This window comes from Trachurus japonicus, chromosome 3 (genome assembly GCF_045865225.1).
Source record: "Trachurus japonicus isolate A0001 chromosome 3, Traja_1.0".
NCBI lineage: Eukaryota > Metazoa > Chordata > Actinopteri > Carangiformes > Carangidae > Trachurus > Trachurus japonicus.
This window is the reverse complement of record NC_140909.1, coordinates 35258804-35284448: the sequence shown is the minus strand read 5'-3', so window position 1 is coordinate 35284448 and position 25645 is coordinate 35258804. Positions and strand designations below refer to the sequence as shown.

Here is a 25645-nt window from a genome sequence, read left to right as displayed (position 1 = left end):
TTTTTTTAAACAGCATTTCACTGTCTTTGCTCTCATCTCTGCCAGTCAGCCCCTCCACCTGCCGTCTCTCTGGCGTGCGGTCACACTGCACGTACATGGACACACACACGGACACACACACACGGACACAGTAGACAACCTGTGTCTCTCACCAAAGATGGTTTAGAAATGGCAATAGAGTGTGTTTGCTCTCACCATCTCTTGACTTTTATATACTGTCAGGACAGTGATCAGATATTAATCAGTGATCAGACAGTGAGCTGCTGTGTTAAGTAAAGTTGGTAACAAGACAACAGTGGCGTAGCGAATAAGTGAGGGATAATTAACTCATTGAGTGCCATTGACGTCTATGGACGTCAATCAAAATCCAACTCTTGAGTGCCATTGACGTCCATAGACGTCAAATGCACTTTTCTGCGGCTGGTAAATGGGGACGCTCTCGCGCACACTGTAATTTTGGGGCTTCTGGGATGTGTAGAACGAAGAAGACTGTAGATCAGAACAAGAAGTGAAGAGGAAGGAGAAGACTAGCGCGATCGGTACAGAGATAAAAAAAAGTTGGAAAAAGTTTCTATTTCTAGAGAAAAACGACGGGCAGAGCCTGGAACAAGTGTAACGTGGAGCTGGAGGAAGCTTAGCCACGGATGCTGTTAGCATAGCTCCAGCATGAAGTGATCGGAGGAGGCAGGAAAAGTAAACTCATCTAGATGATCAGCACCGAAATGCCGAAGCGAAAGCGGATCAGTTTCACCAGTTGCTGTCTAACCGACGTGACGACGAACTGAGAGATCAGCGCGGTGCGTCGCTGCCGCGGCCGCGTCCAGCAAAGAGGCTGAAGACGCCATGACGTCTCCCTCCCTACTTCAGAGACGATGCAGCAGGAGGAGAAGGAGGGGGGGAGAGGGGAGGGAGTGGAGGGGGAGGGGGGCGTAGGAGAGGCAGCAACTGCTCGTACTTGTATTTTAGTTGTTGTTGTTGTTTTGTCTTTTTTTTTTTTTTTGGGGGGGGGGGGGTGAAAAAAACATGTGAAATGAAATTTTCAGATGTCTTGCATATTTTTGAAGCCAAAATTAAAACGGATAAATCACTATTTTTCTATTCAACTTAAGATAAATTAAGAATGGAACAAGGTACAAACAAATGGTTTTTTCCCTAGTTAAATAGAGAGTCTCCTCTTTCCTTTGAGCTGTTTGGTGTTTTCAGAGTCATAGTACAAAATACTCTCTGGGTCTTGACATATTACTCAGAATGCCCCAAAACGCTGGCACCTGGCACTGACCATTTTATAAAAGGTCTGGCACTCAATGAGTTAACACATTGAAGACATGACGTGGAGGCAAAGAACAACCTGTCGCAAAGCGAAACTTTGGAATATAATTGTCGCATCGGTCACATATTTGTGTCACCGCCAGTGTGAATGGTTTTGATGCGAAATATTCGCCGCTGAATATTTCGCAATTTCATGTCGTTTATTCGTTACATCCGCGGTGTGAAAGGGCCTTTAGAATTGATTTTAGGGTTTTACTGCTAGTTTTTAAAGCCTTAAACAGTCAGGCTCCTGGCTTAATGGTGACATGCTAAAATCCCATGAGCCTGACTAGACCGAAGCCTGAGATCTTCCAGCAGGGCCCTCTAGAGGTACCTAAACTCCCCTGGTCACTAAAGGGCTGATTTGCTTTATGCTCTCAAAAATATGATAAATCAGACTTGTCTTGAAACAACAACAATTTATTAAAAGCATAAAATTATCAACGTAAATTGTGGTCACATTATCACATAGCATTACATTGGAGTCTCGCCTCACCAAAAATGGATAACAAGAACAAGAATTCTTCCTTTTATTCCACACCGTAACCAGTAGAATTAAGATCTTGAGTTCTTTATGAAGGGTTCAGACATCTGTTGATCTGCTGTGATTCATTTGTCTGAAACAAGAAGATATGAACATTAGAGAATAAAGAAGTCACCACATCATGTCACATTTACACCCATCTTTAAAATATATTTTGGGTAACTGGACTGCAATCAGCTTTACCACATGACAGTTAAGACTAAATGACACATTGAAAATATAATGTGATCTGACCAGGCAAACCACATTCAGAGGTGGTCAGGGGAAGCAATATGACAACATAGAACATGTATCAACACAGTTGGCTCACCAATTCAACTTAGTTAGATCTATAATTGTGTGCAACTGTTTAAAACCATCAAGGTAGTAGCAAAGGAGCTAGCAGCCATTAGCCAGTGGTATAAATCAACATTTTCCACTTGTGCTGCTGACATATAATTGTAGAAGATGAGTTCTTCCCTGGCTTTGAAAAGCAAACAAACACATTGGGCTCTAATTTTGCAAACCAAGCGCAGTGCAAGTGCACCATGCCAACAGGGTGTGTCCACGTGCACTTTGCAAGTTTTGTGCACCACACACCCCGGCGCAAGTACTCCACTTTCCCACCTCCGTCCCTCCCACCGGCACAAGTGGAAAAGAGGGAGGAGAGAAGGTATGAGTGGGTTTAACACAGCCGAGTCAGATCTTCACCAATCAAATGAGCTCCTCTCCTCACCTTTAAATGCGCTGCAGTGAGGTGCACTGCAATTTTGTCATTTTATATTCCAACATGGACGAAGGAGACAGCCAAACATTTTCTAGTGAGGAAACTGATGTTTTGGTCCAGGAGGTCCAAGCTCACAGTGGCCGAAAATATGGTAACACAAACAGACCTCCACAGACTGATGAAGCAGAAGTAGTCTGGGAGAAGGTCTATCGCTAATCAGGTTTACCCTGATACACTGAGAACTGGTGCCCAGTGTAAAAAAAACCCCAAAACAGACACTTTTTCCCACAAAAAAAGACACTCACATTTAGTAACCTATATTTAAACCCCTGTAACAAAGATGGGTAGTGTGCACAGATCACAATATAAACAAATACCATGCATAACATGGTCAAGGATGCATCGCCGGGCTCCGTGGTCTGGCCTCTTGTTGGCGAGCGTCTCTCTTTTTCTGTGCCTGACATTCTGGAAACCTGTCTGTGAGGTTTTGGTGACGTGTGGACACTGCCAGCCAAACTACCACTAGACCGGCTGTGCTGAAAGTAGACCAGGTTGGAGCTGGTGAGCTTTCAGCACGAACAATATGAAAAACACATTTTTGAGTGGAGGGGGAAAATCGATAGACTTGGCACTGGCAGGCAGTGACGCCTGGGTCAGGGCTTCTTTGGTTCAGCACCGCAAACGTAATAGCTATTACATTTGTGGGAAATTGCGTGTTATCGTTTGTAGTTTGTGGGATTATTACATTAAAGCCCCAGTATGTAGCCTAACTTATTTGGCTTTTTATTAGCAAAAATCAAATATTGCTTTCATAATTACGTATTTCACTGAAGTCGAATCACACCTGCATACAAATGAAAGTTTTCTCGTACCTTAGAATGAGTTGTTACAAGTCGTTACAAATACATAAGTGGGCGACGCACCGAACCGAGGCGGCCATGTTGCATCGTGACCATAGGTAACCACAGAAACTGAGCGGAGCTGTCGGCTCGGCCTGTTAAAACTGTCACCACTGTGTAGTGTGAGGAAGGACGGAGGCACTGATGTTGCATTCAGGTGCAGTCAGGCAGACGGCCGTCGGCAAACCAACCAGATGTCATTTTATTCGACGAGACGGTAAAACGTGGGTCAGGTAAAGCAATGCGACATCACCATGACAACATATTGTCATGCCTGTATTGTTTTGTCTCGTGCTGGCGGACCACTTGTTTACATAGACGCTTGGTTATCCTGTTACATGCAGCGTCTGTTGTCTGTCTGACATCTGCCCGATTTCACATGAATGCATCAAGAATACATTCAGATATGCAACCGCACCGCTAGATGGGGGGAATTCCTACATATTATACCTTTAAAACCTGCCGGTTGTTTTTACGTTTGTGGACATTATTAAATTGGTGGGGCCTTACAGGCCTGAAGAGTTTTTATAAGCACTGTAGGCTTACATACACTTTGGATAAACTAATTATCATGCTCCCACAGTGTGTTGTTCACACAGCTTGTCACATGACTTTTGGCTCATTGTACTGCTCACTCACCGCAGTTCTTCCTTCAGCCTGACCAGTTTGTCAGACTGACGATGATTCTTCACCTGAATGGGATTGTTGGGGACGAACCAGGCTGCTATAAACTTACACACCACCACGACATGCTGAGGAAAAAAAAGTACAGTACATTTGATTTAAGACAACTCATAGATTCAGATGATCAACGCTGCCTCATCACCATCTGGAGTACAAACCTCAAACAGGATGACGAAAGCAAAACGCACGGCCAGGACCAACCAGAACTGAGACGTCAGGTGGTAGTCCTCACTGCTCCTGTAGTCTCTAAAGCTGCACACATGAGGCAGTTTGTCCTGTTTATCGCATTTCAGATCAACTATGCAACATGTTTGGACAGAGCTGAATAAGAGTAAAGTTTGTCTCACCTGCACTGTGTGACATTGAATCCATCGTCTGTGCTCATTTGCTCCGTACGGAAGTGACTACTCAACGCCGTGGACAGAGTGTCATTAATGTAGCCCTGCATGCACCTGCAGCAAAAACAATAAAAACAAACAATGAAACACCAAACATGAACCCCTCTGCTGGCTCGTCATGTTTGTAGCATCTAAAACATGACTGACTGTGTGTCAGAGCGTCCATCAGCACATGGGCCGTAACGGTAACGATAGACAAGGCGTGGAATAAAGTCCGATGTCACTCCAATGACCAGTCCATTGGCAATGACTGCCAACACGCCGATGGCCTCCAACACCTTCGTCCATATGCCTGCAAAGAGCACACACAACTGTTATACACTTCTGCTTGAAGACTGTACAGCACGCACTTGTACACAGAAGACAGTATTAGCACACACACAGTAAAGTGTATTGAAATAGAAAGAGTGTATAAAAACAAATTTTCATGGTGTAAAAATCGATAAGAAACCTTTTTGGAAGCCACATATAAATAATGTGATAACTAAGATGTCAAAAACCATTGCTATATTTTATATTACAAGACATATCCTAAACCAGAAGTCATACGCACTGTATTGTTCTCTGCTACTTCCATATGACCTATTGCACCGAGATATGGGGTAATGCATATAAAACCAACACTCATCCTATTTTTAAGTTGCAAAGAGAGCTATACGAATTATAAATCGATCAAATTTTACAGAACCAACGAATGTACTCTTTGTGGTGTTTCCGAAAAACCCAAACAAGAACTAATATTTAACAACATTGTGTTTCTGTTAGAGGTAACCTGTGGAATAGCTGTGGTGATGAATTTGGCTTTTTATTAGCAAAAATCAAATATTGCTTTCATACAAATGAAAGCTTTCTCGTACCTTAGAATGAGTTGTTACAAGTCGTTACAAATACATAAGTGGGCGACGCACCGAACCGAGGCATCGCCTTTTTTACGTTGAGTGGCAACGTGACCGTAGGTAACCACGGAAACTCAGCGGAGCTGTCGGCTCGGGGAGAAAGTTTTCCAGGTAGCGGCTGTTAAAACTGTCACCACTGTGTAGTGTGAGGAAGGACGGAGGCACTGATGTTGCATTCAGGTGCAGTCAGGCAGACGGCCGTCGGCAAACCAACTGGATGCCATTGTACTCGACGAGAGAAAGACGGTAAAACGTGGGTCAGGTAAACAATACGACATCACCATGACAACATATTGTCATGCCTGTATTGTTTTGCCTCGTGCTGGCCGACCACTTGTTTACATAGACACTTGTTTATCCTGTTACATGCAGTGTCTGTTGTCTGTCTGACGTCTGCCCGATTTCACGTGAATGCAACATCAAGAATACGTTCCAATATGCAACGGCACCACTAGATGGGGGTAAATCCTACACATTATACCTTTAAAGAATATACAAATCTGTTATGAAAGCTGAATGTCTGTTTTGTTCTGAAGACATATGGTGTAACTTAGACCATGTAGTTTAAAATTTGCCTTGTTGAAGATGTTTTCATTTTTTTGTTCTTTGTTTTTTTTCTCTCCCCTCTTCTTTTTTTTGGTAAAAAGGGTAGGCATAATAAGCATAAGCTTCAGCCTACACCTTTTCAAATTAGCTCCATTCCTCATTGTATTTTGTTTATATTAGAAGTAAATCTCATTTGTTGAGAAGGGGTTAAATGCTAATCGAATTAACTGAACTGAACTGAACTTACAGTACACATACCTGTTACATACACCATATTGACCATGTTGTTACACACATACACCAACAGTAGTTTTACAAACACACACCTGTACATCTGGTATATGAAACCTACTTCCCTCCTTGATGTAACAGATAGTAAGCTATTACTGTATATAAAACACATTTATATAAAAGTGACTTCACACAGCTTTACACATTACACATCAAACATTAAGACAGTGTGACATCCTGTGACTAGTAATTGTTCTCAGAACTTATTTCACTGCAGTGCTCACTCTCAGCTGAAGGTGTGGCTGCAGTGTTTCTGGTTTAACAGCAAAATGTTGGGCAGGTGTCTGGTGTGTTTACATCTCTGCTTCAGTGATGAGAAATTAGTGCTGTATCAGTCCACTCCACACAAAACTCTTTCGCTCATATATTAACAGACACGCAGCTCACCGATGTCGTTAGTCTTCCTGGGAACCAGCCGGCGTTCCAGAGAGACCATTTTGATGGCGTCCAAACGGATCTCAAAGATGTTGTTGACCAGGGCCAACAGGGGAGCAAGAGGGAACGCAGCCACAAATATCGTCGTGAAACTGAACTGGACAACTGGAGCACAGTGAGAATATTATATTCTATGTAATGTTTAGTTTTGTCATCATATGGTGCAAAAAGCAAAACATTTTCGTCTGTATTGAATATCAGATATGAGCATGTGTGTGCACATATCAGTCAAAAGTTTGGGGACACACCTTATATATATATACTGTATATATATATAAAAAACTTAACAGTTCCATATAGTATATATATACACATGTACAGAGGGGAAAATAAGTATTGAACACGTCAACATTTTTCTCAGAAAATATATTTCTAATAGAGCTATTGACAAGAAATTTTCACCAGATGTCGGCATCAACCCAAGTAATGCACACATACAAAGAAATCCAAACATTAATGTCCATAAATTAAGTAATGTGTAATAAAGTGAAAAGGTACAGGGAAGAAGCATTGAACACATGAAGAAAATCAGTGCAAATATTATCAGTGCTGATATTACTTTGCACTGATAGGGGACAGGATAACTTTCTAAATACTGACAGACTCCAGCTGCTTTCTTGGCTTTCCAAACCTTTTTGCCCCTCCTTTTCTTCATGTGTTCAATACTTCTTCCCTGTGTCATTTCACTTTATTACACATTACTTATTTTATGGACATTAATGTTTGGATTTCTTTGTATGTGTGCATTACTTGTCGACATCTGGTGAAAATTTCATGTCAATATCTCTATTAGAAATATATTTTCTGAGAAAAATGTTGACGTGTTCAATACTTATTTTCCCCGCTGTATATATATACTGTACATATATAGGGAACTGTTACATATATATATATATACATATATACACATATATATATACATATATAGGGAACTGTTAAGTTGTGATGGTCAGGATACAGAGTGTGGACCTACCCATCTCCAGGAACTCATTGAACAGGCTGAAGGCATCTGTGTTAGCCAGGTGGTAGTTACGAAGCCAGTCCCGAAGTTTGCATATGTCACATGGTTCAACACATCCCTGTTCATCACGACAGGCCTTCCTGTAGCAGTTGCCACACTTTCTCTCCAGCTTCTTTGCAGTGTTTTTTCTCAAACAGCTCTTCAACCAGCTGAAAAACACAAAGTCTGATGAGTCTGACGTGTTTTTATTGGGTTAACAGGACTGACACTACTTTGGTCTTAACATTAATGCATCAAAGGCTGTTACTTCTTAATTCTGAGGAGATTGTCTTTTGTATTGTCAATATTGACAACAAAACAAAATTGCTTAAGAAAAAAAAAAGATTGCTGGAGAAGATGAACAAAACATCAGGGAGTATTCTGTCAACATTGCATGAAAACACTTACGGCACTGTGAACTCAAAGATGTTGTTGAGAACCTGTTTGAGCAGCATGATAACAGCCATCTGGATGAAAAGGTCTGTCAAACAGCCACTGGGATGGCACTAAAAGACACACACAACACATCTGAGGGTTATTAGTGTGATAAAGACCTGCTGTGTGAATGTTTCAACAGTAAGTTCATCTCCTCCTCACCTCCTCCAGTCTCCACCGAGCGATGCGCACATAGTTTCCTGGATGACCATTTATCCTGTGAGAGAACATCAATTTCATATCAACAATCTACAATTTAAATGTAAGAGTTAAGCACAGGTTAACATGGTGACAGGATATCCTGATGGATTATAAAGAGAGCCATTTCAAGAAATGGTGAGGAAATTCAGATATTTATATCCTCATCTTTCTTTTCTTTTTAAAATATATTTTTTGGGCTTTTCATGCCTTTAATGGATAGGACAGTAGAAAGACAGGAAATGAGGAGACAGAGAGAGGTGGAATGACTGCGGGACTGCAGATGGAAATTAGCTTTAGAGCTATCTGGCATATTTACATATTGTATGTCCATGAACATGCAGAGTCCCGTTACAAATAAATAAATAAATAAATGAAAAATGAAATGACTTGCAGCAAAGGGCCACCGGTGGAATCGAAACAGGGCAAATGACCAAAGGTACATAAGAATTTAGCTGTAATTACTTGTAATTATTATGTGACAATAAAGTAAACTTGAACTTGAACTTGAACACTGCGGTGAGAACGATAGCCTCTGTATATGGGGCCTGGTCTAGGCAAGGCAAGGCAATTCTATTTGTATAGCCCATCAAACAGCTTGTCTCAAAGGTCTTTACACAGCATCATAACAACATCCTCTGTCCTTAGACCCTCGCATCCACTGAGGAAAAACTCACAGAAACACTTTTAACAGGGAAAAAAGTTGGAGAAACTTTCCCACCTCCGTCCCTCCTACCGGCACAAGTGGGAAAGAAGGCATGAGTGGGTTTAACACAGCCCACTCAGATCTTCACCAATCAAATGAGCTCATCTCCTTTACATGCACTGCTGTGAGACGCACTGCAATTTTGTCGTTTTATATTTTGTCATGGACGAAGGAGACAGAGACGCCAGACGGCCAAACTTCTCCCAGGAGGAAACTGATGTTTCGGTCCAAGCTCACAGTAGCTGAATATAGTATAATGGTAAATAATATCACTCTACATCTCTATGTTTTGTTGAGAGATGAGGTTAGGTTTGAGGCCACAGGTGCTCCTGTATCTGTGGTCAATGACTAAAAAAACTGAAAAGAAGAATATGTATTTCACAAGCCATTATTATAATCCTCCTGAAACAAAACCAGTCAGCTTTTTACCTTCCCAGGAAGAAAGCCACATAGAAGAGTGAAGAGAAGAGAGTGAAGAACTGGAAAGTGAACATCTTGACTGTGAAACTTCTCTCTGTGGCAGCAAATGAGTTTGTCTTCTCTGAAAACACACATACACAAAAGAATACATTCATGCAACAAATAAGATATTTGACAAAATACGTTTGAAGTAATACATAACTAGACTTATAATGTGTTGTTTTCTGTTAATGGTAAAAACAATAGCATTTATTTACTAGTGGTTTCAAATAATGTAATCAAGTATAAAGGCACTCACCTATTTCGCACAGCTTGAGGGAAACCCATCGGTTTACCTAGAGATGGTTTAAATCAGGACATTTAAGATTTCATAGTTTTTACATTATTGGCAGGTACAGTTTTAGAGGAGTGAGGATCTCTTGTTGTCAATGCATTAGACATTTGTTGAGACCATTTGTTTCCGTTATTTTGGCCTTGGGGTCATCACAGTTCAACAGTTCACAGTTTAATTATACATGCTGTCATATTCTAAGTTGCATAAATATTCACAGTAACAGGTCTACACCACTAAAGAGTAAGCACTAATTATACTGACTCAAAAATCACCACATGAAAATATACATGGCATTGTTTTGTATTGGTGTGCCTGAGGTAGAACATGGTGGAGGAAACATACCCGTGTCATGATCTGAATAGTGACATAGTGCAGCACAGCTCCCAGCATCAAAGCCACAGTGTTGGCATGGTCTTTGATAAACTCCCAGCTAGCCTCAGACATCATTGGCGCCGCCACAATTCGAAACACCACCAGAGCCTGAGTGAGCCCGATGATCAGCATCAGCTGGAACACAAACAAAGACTGACTGTCCATCCACACTTTTTGTGTCATCTTCTTTTGATCTCAGTTACGTGAAGCTGTTTGATGCATTCCATCTGTATTAGCACTGCACATTTTGTGAATATTGCTGTGAAAGTCAGTAATCTGTGATCTGTGCACATTGTTTGTCACAAAGATGCTTGCCCTTATGGTGGATGTGGATGTGGAATTACAGGAAGTGAGTTGAGTTGTGGTGCAAAGCAGGGGAGAATCTATGATTTATGTGGAGTTATATCTGTATGGAGGTTTTTACTATATTCAAGAGAGTGTAATATCAATTTAACTGCATGATTTATTGATTTCACTTTCAGATTTTGAAATAGTGTCACTCAAAACCCTGCCTTCACACTCAAGTAGCATCTGCTTGTGCTCAAATTTGCTCTGTTCCTGGTCAAACTGTATGCTTGCACTCAGTTATATATAGTTGCTATAGTTATATAGATCTTCTCTGCACTCACAAAACTGCTGCTTTCAGATTTCTCTGCTTTTTGCCCAATATCCCAGTGCCAGACCAATAGAAGGCCAGGTGTACAGATGACCACTCAGATTATCCCTGGCTCCTTGGGGGCGCATTCACTTGACTTCTTCCCAAATATATGCAGAGACCCCAAGTTTTTCCCTTGATTTATGCACCTGTGCATTCATTAAAATAGCTGCTTATAGTATAATAATAGCCACATGGCATAGCACTCCTCATCACTGTGGTAGGAGAGGACCACACCGCCTGTGTCACATGGAGTGGATATTTAGCACAACTCTGGCTGAAATTGATATGGCTGACAAAGTCAAGAACCTCAGGTAAGTTATTTCTACTCAAATGTTGCTTTAACTTCTTTCAAATTGATTGATCAAGTCATACTTGTTCCAGGCTGAACAACAGTACTGGAGGAGCTTTCAGACGGTGTCAGAGTATGTGTGTCTTACCATGAGCGTAACCAGGATGAGGACCAGAGTGCTGCGCAGGTAGGAGTGTCTGAACTGGTTGGTTGTGCAGTTTGGATCACTGACTATTTTCAGAATCAATTCTTCCTGTCAAAACACACAAAGGCTGAGATTAAAGGGACACAAAGTGGTGTAGCTCTGGCTGCAAATGCATACATTTTAGAGTTGTATAATCCTGGTCAACTACATACTATAAGAACTTTATATACGTGAATAACTACACTCTCAGAAATAAGGGTTCTTCTAGAGGGTCTGAGGTTCTACTCAAAACCATTTGCTTCTGAAAAACCCCTTTTTTTTTTGAAGAAAAGATTTTTCAAGGGTTCTTGGTAAAACCTGGGGTTCCAGTAAGAACTGTTTTGATCCAGAGAACCCTTTTTGGAAGAATGAGTTCTTCAAAGACTGTTAAAAGCGTGGGTATAAGATCCTGTGCCACCAGGAACACACTTCCTGATTACATTTACTAATAATGACACAAAATAAAATTCCTTGTGATTACAGATACAAATACTTTTCACATTTATCCGTTATTTAAAAAACAAAAAAACAAACTTTTCTTCTACAGATCTTGTTGATCAAACAGTAACATACTTGCCACAAGTGGGATTTGAACTCCAGCCTCCCTGTCTAAGGTCAGTGGCATTACCCACTGAGTTATCCAGCTGGTTTTGTTGAACCATCTGGTCCACCATACTATTATTTTACATTACACCTTCTGATTATACTTAGTAATAATGTCAGTCCTATAACTGAAACGTTGTGCTACCACTTTATTTTCACAAAATATCCATTATAGGAAAGCAAGCTCTTCATCTGCAAATCTTGTTGACCCAGGGAAAGAGTAACTGTGACTGGGATTCAAAGTCAATACCATTACCCACTGAGCTAGTTCAAGTTCAAGACATCTTTGCTGTCCCCAAGAGGCAATTTGTGGTGCAGCCAGCAGCAAAAACATAGAAATACAGAGACAACAGTGCTTATTTTTTTATTGCTTGCTGAATTGTTGTGTGGATTAGTGACCGACAATTCTACTCATGTATTTGTCTCCTCCTCATACTTTGCCTTTCCATGCATGGACCGCTGCCGTACCCTGCTGACTGGCTTAGCAAGTGACAACTCAAGTGCGGCTTCACAACTCGACTAAGTTCAGTGATCGAGGAAGGTCTTTGGTGTCAGAGATTACAAGTTTTGCCTTAACTGATGCAAATGCACACTGTAATGCTGACTTTCAGGCTGCAGCGCAGGGGATTGTTGAACCCTGGGTAAAGCTGAGGTTTGGTGTGTTGGGCCTGGGAGCTGGCCACCCTGCTGGCTGCCATGTGGAAGCTAAGTTTCCCCATGGATTGCACCCTATGGTCATCCAGCATTTGTTGTGTTGACTGTACTGTATATACAGTTTAATTATTTGTGAGCTTTACCTCTTCTTCACACCAGTCATAGACTTTCCACTCAGAAACATGTCTGGCTCGATGTCTCTTCCACAGCTCCAGGAACAGAGTAGCTGAGAACACAGACATGAATGAAAAGAAGAACTCCTCAGTACGTCACATTATTGTTAGTGTTCATATTACATTATGCATCACATCAGACCAGACATCACCGATTAGAAACTCACCCCAGATTGCCATGAACATAGCAAAGGCCACAGTGCCTTCGTTGTCAAATAAATGGCTGATCTGTGTAGATACAAACATACCATGGATGACACAAGGAGGGAAGATTAAAAATAATTTATCACTAGGGATGTAACGATATCAAAATGTAACAATATTACGATACCTCAATAACAAGTCCATGGTACGATATTGGTTGCAGTATTGTAAGGCGTGTCGCAATATCAAAATCTTGGTCAAACTAAAACAGTTTATCTGCCTCCCTCCTTCCTCTACCCACCCTCACCTGCCTGCCCCCACCTCCCTCTCTCCCTCCCTCCCTCCACATCTGCAAAGCCTCTCTAAAGGCTCTAGCCCTCATACCTGCTACTTGGTACTTTTTTGGTAACACCTCAGCCCGGGTTCCAAGCGGGCAGAGGTGATACAAAAACGTGATGTCAACCGACTGCCTTCCACTGATTGGCCAGAGCGTCGTCACCGGAAGAGTCGCGAGCGCGACGTCCGACACGAGAATCAAAACCGCTAATTAAATAAAATAATAAAAACACACCAACAGCAACGCCCACTGATCTGTACTGAGATGTCTCCCAATCGTCTCTTGCACTAAAACTACAGTTTTTGCCAGAAGCACCATCATTTTATTATCGTCCGCCATAATATCAAGACACTTTTCTTATTGCGATATCGCAATACTGCCGCTACCGTTACATCCCTATTTATAACATAGATCAAAAGCAGGAAATAAACTACTTTATATAGCTGCTGTTCTTTTCAATGAACCACTGAAAATTAATCCCGATGTTAAGTTACAGCAGCTTGTTGAAAACAATTGATAAATAGAAAAAAATTACAGTGATGCTTCACCTTAGCGTAGAAGCAGGTGTCGGACAGCCGCCATACAGGACACCGGGCGGTATCACAGCGAGGACACATGATGATGCTGGAGTTACACACTTCTTTACTGAGAACAACACAGATACAAAGATTAATGGGAATAAAAGGTGAGTCACATGGTGATGAATCAGCTGTTGCTTTTCTGGCCAAAGATAATGAAAAGAAAGGGACAGCTTCTCATGGCTCTCCTTAAGTCAAATATGTTACCACAAGAAAGTCTTACTCTTTCAAATTCTCAATATTAAATTCAAGTTATGTTCAAACAACAGAATATTTACTGACTTGCAATTAACTCACATGAGAAGGTTGGTGTTAAAAAAGGCAAGTCCATACAGGAACACCAGAGAGCCCAGAGCAGCAGCTGGAACCAACAGCTTGGTGTACCAGCCCAGCCATAGGTAGTAAAGAGCCACCTTCTCTCCAAAGTAACATCTACAGGGAGAGCACAGACACAAGAACAGTTTAATACACAGTGACTGTCTCATGTTTTATTGTTGTACAACATGTCTTCACAGATGAGAAGCAAGACTCCATGACCCCCAGTCAACACCAGAAATGAGCCCTGTGCTCTTTGCGGCAACTCTTGGGTTTCTCTCTGTAATTTGATTAATTGATTAAAATATACATTATGATTTGGCGCTATAAATATTCGATTTTAGGGAAATTATCTCCAGAAATACATAGGAGACAGTAGAGACACACAGTAGGAGAGACACAGCCCGAGGGGGAACCAGGAACCCCCTTGATGCACCGCGTACGTGCATGAAAAAACAAGTATGTCGCACCGAATGCACCCCGCTATGGCTTCGCTTTGGGTTGTGAGCACACATGACGCGCATCTACATTGAAAGTGTGTCACAACACTACATCTGAACGCCACTCCATGCACTTAGTGAGGTGACATATTATCAAGGCAGTTCCAAGGATACAACATAAAACTAAACTTTTTTATTTTATTTTATTTTTTACAATCAACCCATAATGTAAACTGTTTCTGTAGCTGAATGGAAACCATGTTTACGATCTTAACAGATCATTCTACACCACAGGTCTTTACACTTCCAACACTCTGGTTTCAAGTTCAAGACAACTACAGTATGTAGAGTTCTCAACGGGCCTGGAAATTAAAGCCCAACCCAATCTGACCCGTGTTGAAGCTGAGACCCGAGGCGCCGTGACTCACTAGCAAATAAAAAAAATAGCCTGGCCTGATGCGTCATTTTTGATTTCTAACACAGGCACACTTGAGAATACTAGTGATGATGGCATGATGGTCAAATTATTTTCTATACAATGACGTAATGAAACTTGAATGAAATACCTAATTGCATGAGAACCGTGGACCATTAAATCACTTTCTACCAGGGATGACGATGGAGGTTGACTGGCTGATCATCTCAGGAATGTATATATGTATAGCCTGTGAATATGGTATATACATGTATCTATGTTCAGCCCAAACCAGCGCATTTGGTTGGGTTGGTCGGGTTGGCCCGGCCCATTGAGAACTCTACAACTTGTCGCTCTCCCCCTCCAGATTATCAGGTGAATTCACTGACTTGACATCGCTGACCGGCTGTCCCGTAAACAGAGCTGTCCATCGAGCCCACTTCTTCTTCAGCTCCTTTTGCTTCTTACTCTGAGAATAATGTAAAAGATTGACAGGTATCAGAATCCAGGTGTCTTTGGCATAATATATTTTCAACAATATATTTTACTGTTGTGTATAGGCTATATCCACTTTTACAACACTAAGCATCTTTGGTAAATATGAATTCAGTACATCTAATCTGATGTTCATGTTGTAGTTGGTAAACACTGATCAGCTGTGTCATTTAGTAAAATGTAAATATCATCCTGGCTTCAATGACAACAGACAATTCATTTTAAAGGGACATCAGGACAACAGCATTCAGTTAAAGATAGCCTCACTTCATGAAGGCAGAACACAGTTTCGAAGACATCTTTCTTCAGCAGTTCGTCCAGGTTCTCTGTGAGAAGAAAAGAACATGTCAGTTATCGAGGTCCATTGACATGGACGATTATTATTCATGGTTTCCTAACTATATGTATGAAATGTTACCTCCTGTGTTGATGAAAGTCTGATGAAGGATAAAATCGACAATCCGGATTCTGGAGAAACAACAAAATGTTTATATACACATTACATTCCTGCATATTTTTTTGTGTGTTTTTCACATCTGTGTTATTGTGCTGCTCTTACAGTCTCGAGTTTTTCATGTTTCCAAAACACACTGAACAATGTGTTGTGCTTTTATACCACTGGGGAAGCAATTTCCCAATCCAAATCCACAGACCTCAATTCAATCAATTCAATTTAATTAATTTCAATTCAATTCAGTTCAAACCTTTATTGTCCATCATCAAGTGCAACAAAAACACTCCATACATAAAACTCACATTGGAACCCATGATACATAAAATGATTTTATGTATCATGGGTTCCAATGCAAGTTAAAATCACATAAAAGAAGGTGCAGCTTGTCCTAAAAACAGTATCTAATTTGCTTTGTTTAAAATGCAGACTTCAGAGGGAATAAAAGAGTTTTTATATATCTCTTTTTGGCCAGAGGAACCCTGAAATGGCTGCCTGAATAAAGGCTGGAACGAGTGGTGAAGGGGATGTGAAAGCTCCTTGGTGATGCAGTCTGCTTTCCTTTGTACTGCACAACTGTAAAGTTCTGAAAGTTGCAACTGAGAGGTGGGCTACCAGTGACTTTCGATGCTTCTGGAGAGTTTTATCCTGCTTTTTTCTGTGAGAAAGTTGTATCATGCAATGTTGAATGTGATGACTAACTCAATAGGTCTCTTTCATGAAACATGAGCAGCACAGATTTGTGTGTAAACCGTGTGCAGCAGAAATTTACGTGGATTTCCGCATTCATCAATCTTTTCGTAGCTACTCACAAAATCTACACCTGCTCCTGACTGTGTGTAGCGCTTGTGTGACAAACGATTAGAAATATTTGGAGAGAGAGACGTTTTAGGGATCGGACACGCATGAACACGTCAAGGCTCCATCTAATGATGAATAATCTGATGTAAAACCGGAAAAACTTTTATTCCATAAATGTGCAGCTGATATGCGATGCAAAGTGTGTTGCTACACGTTGCTACACGCCATCCTGCGCAATAGCGCAGTTGGCACCGGTTTGGATCTGTGACAGACGGCTGGTTTATCTGCATATACAGTATAACCTGCCTATACAACTTCATGTGTTGATACAACCATGCTCCTCTACAGCTGAGGCTGTGAAGAGCCTCCTCCTCCCGTGGCTGCTGTAGCTCTGTAGTTAATATGTGTTTTTTGTTTTTTTTCCATGTTTCATATCAAACTATTCTGACTTTACTTCTTATCTGTTACTTCCCTACTTGCCTTTGATTGACCTGTCCCAGTCACACCACGACCAATAAAAGAGAATTAAATATTTTTTCTGGACTCCTCTTCACCCAAAATGACTTCGATCCCCGATCTCTCCCTTTTTTTTCTCTCTCTCCCTCTTTCCTTGTTTGCATCATGATCTCAGGTGGACAGGATGCACCTGCCTCCTTATATGGCTATTCATGGGTGGAGATCTATGCAAATTGCTGATCACCGGGGGCGTGCAGTTAATTTACGATGGGTGGGCATTCATGATCTTACACACGTGCTTACGGTCAAATCTGAGATTCCCGCAGCGTTCATGAATCTGGAGTAGAGTTTTAGTAGCGTGTGCAAATCTACACACAGATTTATACGTTTCATGAATGAGACCCAATGAGTGACCGGTATACTGCTAAAAGTCCTCAGTAAAAAGGACAGGTGGTGGTCTATGTCAGTGCCCAAGTACCTGAAAACACTGACCTGCTCCACCACCTGCCCTTGCATCTTCAGCCAACCCCCATCCCCCATAGAGGGGGTGAGCGTTGTCAGGTGTCTGGCTCCCCCTCAACACAGCTCTTTGGTTTTTAAAGTCCCCCTCCCGCGAGCCTTTTTGGTCATTTTAAAACCAGCTCATTAGCAATGCACCTCTGGAGGGTGGGCGGAGACTGCGCTGCTTTGCACCCGCCCAGCCACCTCCTCGCACCCCACCCCCCGCTCGCTGACAGCTGGACACTGTACAATTACAGATTCAGCGCGTTTAGCGTAAAACTGCACACTGGGATTCAATCCCAGACTGGAACATAGTCCTTGCTCATGGTGCAAGCTGCTCTACCAGGTGAGCTATACCTGTTATACCTTGACAGCTACACCGAGCTGTCAAGCCTTTCACCTCTGAGCCAGATGAAGAACGGGGCGGGAGCTTGTAGCACTAGTGCCCTCCCCTGGAGCTGTGACACGTCAACTCCAGTCTCCCTGAAACGGCCAGTTTGCGTCTGCCATTGGTTCACAGCAATTTGAAGGCAGAAAAACTCAGAAATGCAATTTTGCACTTCCTTTTCTGCTGATATGTGCTCTAACACAAGAAAAATGCCACAAGAACATGTGAAAAGCACAAAAAACACGATTTTCATGGGAGCGGGTCTTTAAAAAGTTTGATACCAGTGTGCTCGCCTGCAACCAGGAGGTGAGGAGTCTACATATGTGGACAGATAGTGTTCATCTGTTAGACAGACCACCAAGGCCATGTCATCCGCATATTTTAAGAGAGTCAGTCCGTTGTTATTGCAGGTCAGTTCATTTGTAAAAAAATAGAAAAGAGGATAGGTGGTAAAACACAACCTTGTGGGAACCCAGTGTTTAAATCCATGCTGCTAGATTTAAAACCATTGAATTTAACATGCTGGGGCCTGTCTGATAAAAAGTCCTTAATCCATAGAACCAGTTTTGTATCAACTTGTCATGGCTGAATGTGGTGTTTATGTTTACTGCATTAAAAGGTGATGAGAAGTCCATAAAAAATCCTCACATACAGTATGTGTTTGGAGAGTCAAAGTGCCTCGTCACAGTGAGGAAGACCTATCCATAAGTTAACGTTCCATAGCGTAACCTGTATGTAACCTACTGATTATTTATCTATTTATTGCTGTCTGTTGCCTGCTGTTTGTTGTGGGAGACAACAAGCGGGTAAACTGCTTAAACTGAATTCCCCCCTTGGAGACTAGTGAGGTAGTCTGAGTCTGAGTGACATAACAAAATGTGAATAAGTGCAGGGGTCTCCATTTTTCTTAATGTCCCGTATATGTGTGTTTTACCTGGTTGCCTGGGTGACGGCTCCTTTCAAATCTCCAGACCAGTTGCAAGAGTCAGAAACTTTCAGCAGATATTGGTAGTCTTCGAAGGTCTCTCTGGGCGCACGCAAGCCGAAGAACACTTTGTCATCATGAAAAATTTTCTAATGCACACAAAGAAACATTGATGGGTTATCTGAGAATAATAAGACCATTCACTACATTATGTACCAACCAAGTCACAGTTATTTCCAGAGACTCACAGTGATGGTAATGTTTTTCTTCTCGAGCTGCTGGATGAAGGCTTGCTGTCTCTGAGCCTTCAGGTTGTTTTCCTCATCCACCTTGTCGGCCACTAGCACATAATCAAATGTCCTGCGGGTGGGCTGTTCAGACATAACACAGTTGTAATGGTCACAATATGGTGTTGAAAGGTGACACATCACACCAGTGATGGGAATAACGGTGTTGTAAAATAACAGCGTTACTAACGGTGCTAGTTTTTTCAGTAACAACTAATGAGTAATCAAAAAGGTTACTGTTTCCCCCGTTGTAACGCGTTACTGTTACTGATGATAAAATGTGACCTTACTCACCAATAATATACACCCATGAAAGTGTACGTTAGGCTATATACAAATTTTTTTTCAGTTCTAAAGCCGTTTAACTGGACCTAACCAACTCACACGCACCTTGCCTGTGCGGAGGAATACTGAGTGAGTAGGTTAGTTTCAGTTAAAGGGCAGGTTAGGCGGGTGAGTCATACATATTTCAGCATTTTATTAAAAAGTAAGGCAATAGTTATTTTTCCTGGTGAAGTGACTTTTGTAATGAAGAAATAATGTAGTCATTCAGTTACTAACTCAGTTATTTTTGGGGGGAAGTAACTAGTAACTATAACTAATCACTTTTACACAAGTAACGTGCCCAACAATGCTTCGCACCACAGTCAATAGTTAGGTCTAGAAGTAATGAGTCTCTTTGCATCACTGAATATTTGTTGGTTTCTTACATTTAGCCTGATGGTCTGTGTTCACTGCTTCATCAGGGTTTGCTATCTGTCCACTTCAAAGTAAACCCCACCAATACTGTCAGCAATACAACAACATCTCACCTGCAGAATAGATTCTGTTGCTATGGGCTGTTGCTGAGCGGCAACCTAAGCAGCTCGCCTAGGCTTATGTTTCAAAGTAACATATGCTTCAACAAACAAGAAACACCCTTTGGGTAGAGCTGTGCACAACTGTAAACAATATTGCAGTACATATTGTAACTGAACCTACAGAGTACTGTAAATTATTCCTGCACATCCAGACGTTTCTGTCTGTCTGGACACATGTTTTCATCTACATCATCAATACAGTAAAGCTGTAATGTAAAACGTAAAAAGTTCTTGTCCCACTGTACGCTTAATACATGCTTAATTGTTTAGTGCTGAATTACTGTCCAATAGCCTACCTGTTCTGTTTGAATAATTGAATCCACAGTGGTTCTCCCAACATTTAAAATTAGTTTGACAGATTTTGACAACTAGTTCAACAATTTTGTATGTAATGACTCAAGCAATGAAATGAGGACTGTTAGTGTTATAGGGAACAACTATTCAGCATTCATAAGTATAGTTCATTTTGACTGAGATGACATAAGCAAATGATGTTATAAACCAGCAGAGAATTGTATGAGAGCAACTGATACATGTCCAAAAGCATTTGCAGTTTGTTCAGAGGAAGGAGAAACTGCTGCGATGATGTGGACAAATGACTAAATGTTGTGAGTTGAACTAATAGTTATGATAATCTTCATTTTAATCTGAGAAAAGCACCAAAGTGACTGAGAAAAATTGTGATTCAGCTCTTTTACCCAGTTAGAGAGAGGGGTGAGAAGGAGACAATCATATTCTTACCACTGAGGGCAGTAAAGGCTCCGTGCCATCTTTCTGTCTGTCCCACAGCTCAATGTCTTCCTTTAACACACAAATAATGTTAACATTACAACTACACATACTGTACAGTACAAACACGTATCAGTGGCACATTATAAACAATGAAACAACAAGAGAACAATTTAAAACCCTTAGATTCCCTGGTCCAGTCTCGTTCCTCCCAATCATTTTCTGTGAGCAATTTCATAAATGTTGCTGCATGACATTACTGGTTCAGTTCACTTACTTTCTTCTCCACTTGTTGTCACAACAATGCATCATATGAATATAGATAGATAGATAGATAGATAGATAGATAGATAGATAGATAGATAGATAGATAGATAGATAGATAGATAGATAGATAGATAGATAGATAGATAGATAGATAGATCTAGTGGAGACTTTCTTTCTCATAGACGTCAGATAAGGCATATCTAAGGTGGCCAATGGCATTGTCCTACTACCACCAGGACTAAGCCTATGACATCTGAGTTAAAACTGTTATCTGGTATATATCTAGAGAACTTTGTCCTGAGTTCAAAACAGATGACTATCTTTAAAGGGATAGTTCATAGCTGCTCAGAGCTACACTACGGAGGCTCATGGGATTTCTTGGTCATCAAATATACAATCCAACAACTCCAAAACGCTCTGGTGGACAAGTTGTGACCTGCACATTCACCACGCTATGAGATAATAACTGAACGTTACGAGACGGAGCCGTTTTAAAGGTAAATTTATGCAAAACCGCTGATGCGCGTTGCTTTCAGGGACAGTTTTTCAGCAAGCAGTCTCTGTATTTCTGTCTCGTAACGTTCTGTTATTATCTCATAGCGTGGTGAATGTGCATATCAAAGGTGGCCAACGGCATTGTCCTAGGCTACTACCACCAGGACTAGGCCTATGACATTTGAGTTAAAACTGTTACCTGGTATTTCTAATGCACACAAAGAAACATTGATGGGTTATCTTAGAATCATAAGGCAACTGAGGAAACAACTGCTGGATGTTCCTCTGAGTGTCTGTGTACATTTTTCTTTTATATTTCACATCAGTGTTCCTCACAGCACACAGGACAAAATGTTATGGGCAGTTTCATTTCAAGTGAAACTGTCCATAACATTTTTTTCCAATTACTAAAAATAAGGTATAAATTGGATAGAGTTAGAGAAGACAACTTTGAGTTTTCTGTTAGACACACAAAACACTCAGAGGATATGACCCAATTCAAAGGCAACAAAGAAACGTTTACAGTGATTGAAAACACTGACAATCTGGGTATAGAATTCATGGAAATGTTTGGGTAACACAAAGTAAGAACACACCTCATTATACAGAGTATAAGTTGTTTTTAGACATTTTAACATGTAAAACCTGCAAATTGTAACTTTAATTGTCAAGTTATTAAATAACTTATTTGGACACTTGGTCGATTCTCACTAGCCTACTTCCTGACATCCCTGAAAATATTATGAAGAACAATATATTCTATATTAATATTGTGCCTGTTTGTGTCTACTAAATTCAACCTGTCTAAAACTTGCACAGCGCAGGAAAAATTACGTTATTTAGTATTTGACCCATTAACATGCACGAGGGACGGACGACGTCACAGAAAATAGGTCTAAGTGTGTTTGTGTGTGTTTGTGTGTGTGCCTGCGGAGGGAACCCTGTAAACCTCGGCTGTCTGCGGCTGCTCGACAGTTTTCTGATAACGTCAACGGACATTTACACCCAAATAAAATGTGTTTACCTCGACCTTCTTGAAGAACATGTCGACGGTTGCCTGCTGCCGTGAGCCCAGGTCCGGCGTCCAGCTGCTGAGTCCGTTTCATCAACGTTACATTTACTTTCACTGTCGATTTCCATAAGCAAATTCCTGGACCCCGTATCTCATCTCCCCACTTCCGCATTCTACAGGTGAGCGCTGTATGGCGCGTGCACAGGTATACAGGTAGGCTATGTCAAACCTCTGACGTCAGGTTTTCAAAGATCTGATGAGGCGTTCAATGTTCCGCGGAAAAGATGGAACACGCACTTATTTATAGGCAGTGTATTATTATATGATATTGATATATGTATGATTTTGCCCGTTTATCTTTCATTTAATAATTGTATCTGATATCTCGTTACGTTACGTTGCATTGGCTGAATTTTCTCAAGCTGTAATTACAACTCTGCAGGCTCAATGTCACTAATGCTTAAAGATGTATGTAAGAAATGTATGAAGGTAGATTTGTGTGTTTATTATTCAATCAAAAAAAAAGTTGCTTCAACCAAAAAAATATGTGCATTCAAAAAAAAAATTCACTTAAATCAAAAAAACAAAACAAAAAAACTTTTTCAATCTAAAATTATTACTATTATTATTATTTTTTATTGAATCGAGTTATTATTTGATTGAAAATATATTTTTTGGGGTCATATTATGGGTAGAACATTTATGTCTTTATTCAATCCCCCAAAATATCACTTCAATATTGAGACTAGAGACTGTGTGAGTGAGTCTCGGGGTATCATAGCCATAAAGCTGGAGCAGGGCAGAGGTTAGCGTATGACTATCTGGTTCTGGTAACCTCGAGTCTGGGGGCGCTGCAGTATTTTGAATTTGACTGCAGCAACAGTTTTGGTCTTACATACAGCTCCTTTAATGAATACACAGTGTAATCCCTGCAAGTCAGGAGTTGCTACTGCACTGATCATCTCACACATAGCATCATCCATTATAAGACATTTCAGTATTCTTTGGACAACTACCTGAACACCTCAAGTTGGATATAAATGGAACAGTGTTTTGAGACATGTTTTTTTTTTTTTTTGAACAAATGTCAGTGATCTCATCATCTTCTGGTGCCAACATGCAAAGGCCCTGTTATAAAACCATCAGCTGTTAAGTTAGTGCAGAAACCAAACAATGATTCTCAGTCACTGCTCAGTCATATGCAAATTACAGACTGTGCTGGAATATGAGAAATAGCAGGAGGGATCACACTCTCACTGTTCTGCTTGTAAATGCTCTCTAAATTTAAATGGGTATTAAACTGGCCCTTGGGATAAATATGTAAAGACAAGAGTATAAATAAGTTATAACTGTTCTGCGCTTGGTACCTGTGTGCAAATGTCACAACAATGCATGGCATGAAGATAGATATAAATTATATTAAAGCAGAAGTAAGCAGAATGTTTGTGTTAATATAAGTCTTAAAGCAGAAGTAAGTGGTCCGGTCGTTTTCGCTAATGCTGCGTTCCAGGCAGGCTTTTGAAATCGTAAATTACAGCTTCAAGCCACAACTTACGACTTTGTAGCGTTCCAGGCAACCCACTCGTGTTTTTCTGACCTGTTTTACCGGTGAAAGTCACTATAACGGCCACTCGTAACTTCCGACCGGTGAACTCGTACCAGATCGAACTGGTACCACTTCACGGTCGGAAAAATACGAGTTTCCTTGAACGCACCATAACAGTCCTCGTCGCTACGTCGCCACATTCACGGCGTTCCTTGGCTGCACACACAGCCCTGCATGCCGTTCTCTCTCCTCATTGGATAAAAACTGTAGGATACGATAAATGTTTTCTCCTCGGCTCAGAGCAGAGCAGAGTGACTGACAGACCCGTGTTTCAGACCAAACACTCTATGTAAGTGATTGCTGTCGGAAGATATAACTATTTAAGTCTTATATTAACACAAATATATCACTTACTTCTGCTTTAAATAGTTATATCTTCCGACAGCAATCACTTATACAGAGTGTTTGGTCTGAAACACGGGTCTGTCAGTCACTCTGCTCTGCTCTGAGCCGAGGAGAAAACTTTCCTTGTATCCTACAACCTTTATCCAATGAGGAGAGAGAACGGCATAAAGGGGCGGTCCTCTCTGTGTGTGCAGCCAAGTGATGCACATGAATGTGGTGACGTAGGGACGAGGACCAATAGATCCATGACGAGGGCGGGGGCTGCTAACTCCATCGGCTGACAAGAAGTTAGCCAAAACAACCGGATCGCTTACTTCTGCTTTAATCCCCAAAAGGGAATTAATCTGTCCTGCAGTTTATAAAAAACAAAACATTCTTCTACTGTTTCTTCCAGTGTGTATCCTATATTGCAACATAAAGGTTGTCATTTTATCTTGCCAACTCCATTAATCCTCTATGCCTGCTTGGTACAATACAGCTTTAGTTAGAGTCTACAGTCTGAGGTTTGCATTCTACACTCCTCTACAGCAGCCTTTCCCAACCAGTGGGCTGCGGCCCAGCAGGGGGGTTGAATGCTCACTGGTGTCAAATGCAGCACTGAGGTCCAGAAGTACAAGTACAGAGACAAGACATGTATCGGATGCTATAAAAAGATCAGTAGAAACTTCTACCAGTGTTGTTTCAGTGCTATGATGTTCTCTAAATCCAGATTGGAAAGCTTCAAAAAGCTTGTTACTGTGCAGATGTTCATAGGACAACCTTCTCAAGGATCTTGGAGATGTAGGGAAGGTTGGATATTTAACTAATACATCTGGGTCAAGAGATGTTTTTTTTAATGACAGCCACTTTATCGGCCTGTGGCACATAACCTGTGACTAAGCAAAGACTGATCAGGTTCAGTAAATAGGTATTAACTAAGCGAAAGACATCCTTGAGCAGTCTTGTTGGGTCCAGGTCAAGCAGACATAGATGATTTAGAAGAGATGAGTGCACAAGTTATATCTGACAGGTTGATGGGGGAGAAGCTGTCCAAATCCACCCCCAGTTCTAACCAAACACACAAAA

General features: G+C 41.1%; 1 protein-coding gene across 1 annotated transcript; it reads right to left on the bottom strand.

Annotated features, from left to right (window-relative positions):
* Nucleotides 1-1766: 1766 nt before the first annotated feature.
* On the bottom strand, nucleotides 1767-22845 carry LOC146990288 (anoctamin-9-like). The gene is made up of 24 exons (XM_085771380.1): nucleotides 22642-22845; nucleotides 20868-20927; nucleotides 19228-19350; nucleotides 18989-19128; nucleotides 15876-15925; nucleotides 15725-15783; nucleotides 15352-15431; nucleotides 14090-14224; nucleotides 13763-13859; nucleotides 12901-12961; nucleotides 12704-12786; nucleotides 11268-11372; nucleotides 10143-10307; nucleotides 9765-9801; nucleotides 9476-9587; nucleotides 8305-8359; nucleotides 8116-8213; nucleotides 7681-7877; nucleotides 6660-6812; nucleotides 4687-4831; nucleotides 4489-4593; nucleotides 4300-4393; nucleotides 4097-4209; nucleotides 1767-1925 (listed from the first exon to the last, which is right to left on the bottom strand). Exons 1-24 carry the CDS (start codon nucleotides 22660-22662, stop codon nucleotides 1892-1894), a joined length of 2322 nt encoding a protein of 773 aa, XP_085627506.1. The 5' UTR covers nucleotides 22663-22845; the 3' UTR covers nucleotides 1767-1891.
* Nucleotides 22846-25645: the final 2800 nt, after the last annotated feature.

Coding starts and splice junctions, on each gene's coding strand:
- LOC146990288 (XM_085771380.1), bottom strand. CDS start 22,662: ATGTTCTTCAAGAAGGTCGAG. Junction 9,588..9,764: donor CCTCAAGCTGTGCGAAATAG/GTGAGTGCCTTT, acceptor GTGTGTTTTCAG/AGAAGACAAACTCATTTGCT. Junction 4,394..4,488: donor TTCAATGTCACACAGTGCAG/GTGAGACAAACT, acceptor TCATGTGTGCAG/CTTTAGAGACTACAGGAGCA.